This window comes from Nicotiana tomentosiformis, chromosome 4 (assembly GCF_000390325.3).
Source record: "Nicotiana tomentosiformis chromosome 4, ASM39032v3, whole genome shotgun sequence".
Classification (NCBI taxonomy): Eukaryota; Viridiplantae; Streptophyta; class Magnoliopsida; order Solanales; family Solanaceae; genus Nicotiana; species Nicotiana tomentosiformis.
In genome coordinates this window covers 116788674-116792800 of record NC_090815.1, presented here as the reverse complement: position 1 = coordinate 116792800, position 4127 = coordinate 116788674, and the positions used below count along the sequence as shown (strand labels likewise).

The 4127-nt window shown below is 33.7% G+C and overlaps 1 protein-coding gene across 1 annotated transcript; it reads right to left on the bottom strand.

The window, feature by feature from the left end:
• Nucleotides 1-1073: 1073 nt before the first annotated feature.
• LOC104093266 (cytochrome P450 81C13-like) lies at nucleotides 1074-3490 on the bottom strand. Its single transcript, XM_009598992.4, has 2 exons — nucleotides 2519-3490; nucleotides 1074-1735 (listed from the first exon to the last, which is right to left on the bottom strand). Exons 1-2 carry the CDS (start codon nucleotides 3473-3475, stop codon nucleotides 1100-1102), a joined length of 1593 nt encoding a protein of 530 aa, XP_009597287.1. The 5' UTR covers nucleotides 3476-3490; the 3' UTR covers nucleotides 1074-1099.
• Nucleotides 3491-4127: the final 637 nt, after the last annotated feature.

Here is a 4127-nt window from a genome sequence, read left to right as displayed (position 1 = left end):
TTAAACAAACATTATTATCTCTCAACCTTTAAAAATTCATTAGTAGAACCAACAAAGCAATCAATATTCATCTGATTAAACTATTAAACTATTAAACTAAAACAAATAAAATAAATTAATCAAAATAAGACAACGAAATAACAGAGGAAACACATAGAATATTTAAAAGAAGAAACCTACCAAAAGGCAAATGTAATACGTACTTAAACAGTAAGCGAAAATGGACCTTTTTATTATTGGATCTGTAACCTTTATGCTGCGTACAAAGAAGTCTCGAACCGGCGACGGAGTCTCGAACGAAAAAATCGCGACTTGCGACCTCGATCGACCTTGCAAAACTAGTGAATCAGTGGCTGTTTTTTGCTGGTTTTGGAGCAGTTTGGTGGCTGTTTTTCGACCGGTTTTGAATGAAATTTTGGTCGCTTTTTAGAGCTGATTTTGTGACTGTTTTCAGATGGGTTTGAAGTCATTTTTGGGGTGGATTTTGGGATGAAACAGTAGTGTTTTGGAGGTTGTTTGGCTGGAATTTTTGCTGGCCTTTTGTTCTCAGTAAAATTCCCTCAAAGTTCTCAAACTTCGTCTTCCTTTTTTTGAGTCTGCCGAGAGCTCCCCTTCTCCGTATGACATAGTGTTTTTTTTATATAAGTAAGAGAGAGTGGGAGTGTGAGTTATTAAAGAGGAAGAGTGAGAGTGCGAGTGTGAGTTGTGAGGGAATAATTGTATTAGTGGTAAAATGTATGATATAATTTTCTTAAGTAATAACTATAAAAAGTGAAATAAGAGCTAAAATATATATAAATACTAAAAAGTGATGGAAAAATTCAAGAATAGCAAAAAATTATGTGCTCACCCACGTTGCAACAATTTTTTTAAGAGAATGAAGGTGGAGAGACGTTTGCATTTAACCAAAACAATTACTTAAGCATTATATATATTACATGTTCCATTTCCACAATGTTTCCAACTTGGATCTTATTTAGTACATTCCATTAGAACACAAAGGTAAATCTTTATATGATTATATTACATAATCATACAGAAGTACACGCATTGGGATATATATATATATATATATATATATATATATATACGAATAGTGTCAGAGCTGCGAAAGGAGTTGAATACAATTCTGTCGCGGAATACAAATAGATTCCAAAGGCTTATCCTTATTCAAATTTACCTTAGAATTAATATAGCAAGCATCCAGGTTATTTTCCTCTTCAACATTTTTCCAGTCAAACCACTGAATCAATGAACCCAACATCAAGGAAACAGTGCGCAAACCCATATTGGCTCCAGAACATGCTCTTCTTCCCATTCCAAATGGTATAAACTTATAATTAAATCCTTCTTTTTCCCCTAAGTCCATTGCCTCAAATCGCTCTGGTTTGAACTTTTCAGGCTCGTCCCATAATTTGGGATCCCTATGGATAGCCCAAGCGTTAATCATTAGGATCGTATGTTTTGGTACTTGATATCCCGCAACAGTACAATCTTCTGACGAGAAGTGAGGCAATAGAAGTGGTACTGGAGGGTACAACCTCAGTGTCTCGTTTATTACACTCCGCAAATAAGGAAGTTTGGAGAGATCAGATTCATTTAGCAATCGCTCGTTCCCCACTTTGCTATCAATCTCAGCTCTCAGTTTTGTAAATGCCTGAGGGTGAGCTAAAAGAAGTCGCATTGCCCATTGAATGGTCATTGATGTGGTCTCTGTTCCCGCAACAAACAAAACCTGGACGGCCACCAGACGTTTATTAGCCTAAATTTTATATATATACTCCCTTTGTCCCATTTTATGTAACATGCACTCCTTCTTTTTAGTCTATCCAAAATAATATAAAATATTTTTACATTTAAAAATAATTTAAATTTAAATTTAATTTTTTACCGTTAATTTTGTGATGAATTATAGCTACACAACGTTTATGACTTGTTTTAGACAATAAGTTTCAAAAGCCTATTTTTCTTTTTTAAACTTCATGCTCAATCAAACATTATCACATAAATTTAGATAGCGAGTATATATAAGTTATAAAATCCTCTTGCCAATACTAGTAGTCTAGGTTTAATGTCCTATTCGCGTATGTACGTTTTTCCTTAGATATTCTAGGTTTCTCAAATTGTGTTAGGTGTTTGTTACAAACAGGAATAGGTTAATTAATTCTAACATGACCAAGTTCATAACTGGTACTGTTAACAGCAAATCCAGAATCTTTTGGAATAATACTCCTAAGTCCCGAACCCAAGGTTTAAAATTCTTAATTTTCATTACAAATTCAGACATAGAATATTTAAGTTTTTTTGAAACAAAATTTACATATTGAAAAACTATATGAAAATCACTACAAATCACAATAACTAACAATTCAAAATATTAAATATATATATAAAATTACGGTCAAAGAAAAAATTTAATTTGACTCTCGAAAACACATCAGCGAAGTCAGTACTAATAAGACTAGCATACGAGGAATATATTCAATTTATTGATAGCACTAACGTTGAAGGAACGTACCACTAGAAGGCTTTTAATAAGATCATCTGTGTAGAATTCAGGTTCAGATTCTTGTAGAGACAAGAGAGTTTCAACCAGCGTCTTCTTCTTATTCTCCTTGGTAATTACATCAGCAGTACTAACGGACTCTGAAACAGTAATTGTAGTTCTTTTCTTCTGTCGAAATTCGTCAAGTAAGCTGCTCACGAATTCATTTCTCTTCATGTTCGTTAATACCATCTTTTTCTCAATCCCTTTGTACCCAAACCATTTCAACACTGGTAAGAAATCACACACGTTCAAAACCAACAAGTTGGCAAAGAAAAAGTCCCTCATCTCTTCAATAGTTTTAACCCCCTTCTCTTTTCCTATATCTTCCTCACTTACACAACATTTTCCAGTACCAATTCTCATCATAACGTTAAAAGCAAAAGCAAAAGCCCAATGGCTCAAGTTAACTGATCTTGTGCTGCCACGTGTACTGTCGGAGCTGGCTTTAAACAAAGAGCGAATTAAGATTCCAAGTTCTTCGTTCCGAATTACAGAAGACTTTTGAAGACTATTAGAAGAGAATAACTCAACCGCCGTTTGGCGGCGGAGAACTCTCCAGAGATTGCCGTAAGGAGCCCAGAAAATAGCTGTATAATTAAAAGAAACCCGGTCTCCTAGCATGCTACGTGGCCGGTTCGCAAATATGATATCGTTTTTAGTAAAGCATTCTTCCACGGCAGATGGGGAAGATACAACCAGTAAATTTCGGCAGCCGAACCGAAGATATAAAACCGGTCCATATTTAGTTGATAAGGTGGTTAAAGTCTGGTGTAGGGAATTTTTTATAAGGTAAAGATGACCGATTATTGGGAGAGACAAAGGACTAGGTGGTAAATGTTTCCTGGGATGAAGAAAATGTTTTAGTAGTAAAATGACAAGAAAAAACAGAAAGATCTCTGGGTAGTAAGAGTAATATAGGTTTTGCATGGCTGAAACAATAGAAAATGCTTGAGCTTAGAACTCTGGATATATAACTCTATGCAGTGAACGCCTCTTTTTAAATAGAAGGCCCTCAGCCTTTCTCTAGTTACTATTTTAATACTGCTGACGTTGAATGATCATGTGAAACTCAATTAAATTGTGAAACTCAACAGAGTTTGGTACTGAACTATAGGTTAAAATATCATGTTGGAAATATTTAGTGGCCTTTCATAATATCATAATGGAAAATGGAAAAGTATTGTTCACTCTTACTAATAACGTTACAAGGCGCACTTACATATAGCAACTAGCAGGTGCGATTTATAGATTTAATTAGTGTGCACGTGAACCATGATATCTTTTAAATAGATCTAGATTCTCAAATTTTTACTTTTAAATAGTTAATGATAACAACATTCAATTTAATTGAATTTTGTTTTCATGGAATAAGAATAATAGACAAATAGATTATGAAAATATCATATAAGTACATGGATTAGGTATTCTTAAAGTCCCTTTCTTAATTTTTAAGAAAAGAAGAAAATAAATATAATAACATTAACATGTGGATGAGAAAAAACGAGTAGAGCTTTTTCTTTATTGAGTTTTCTAAATAGACTCGACATATATTATTTTTAAAAACTTACATACATTTATC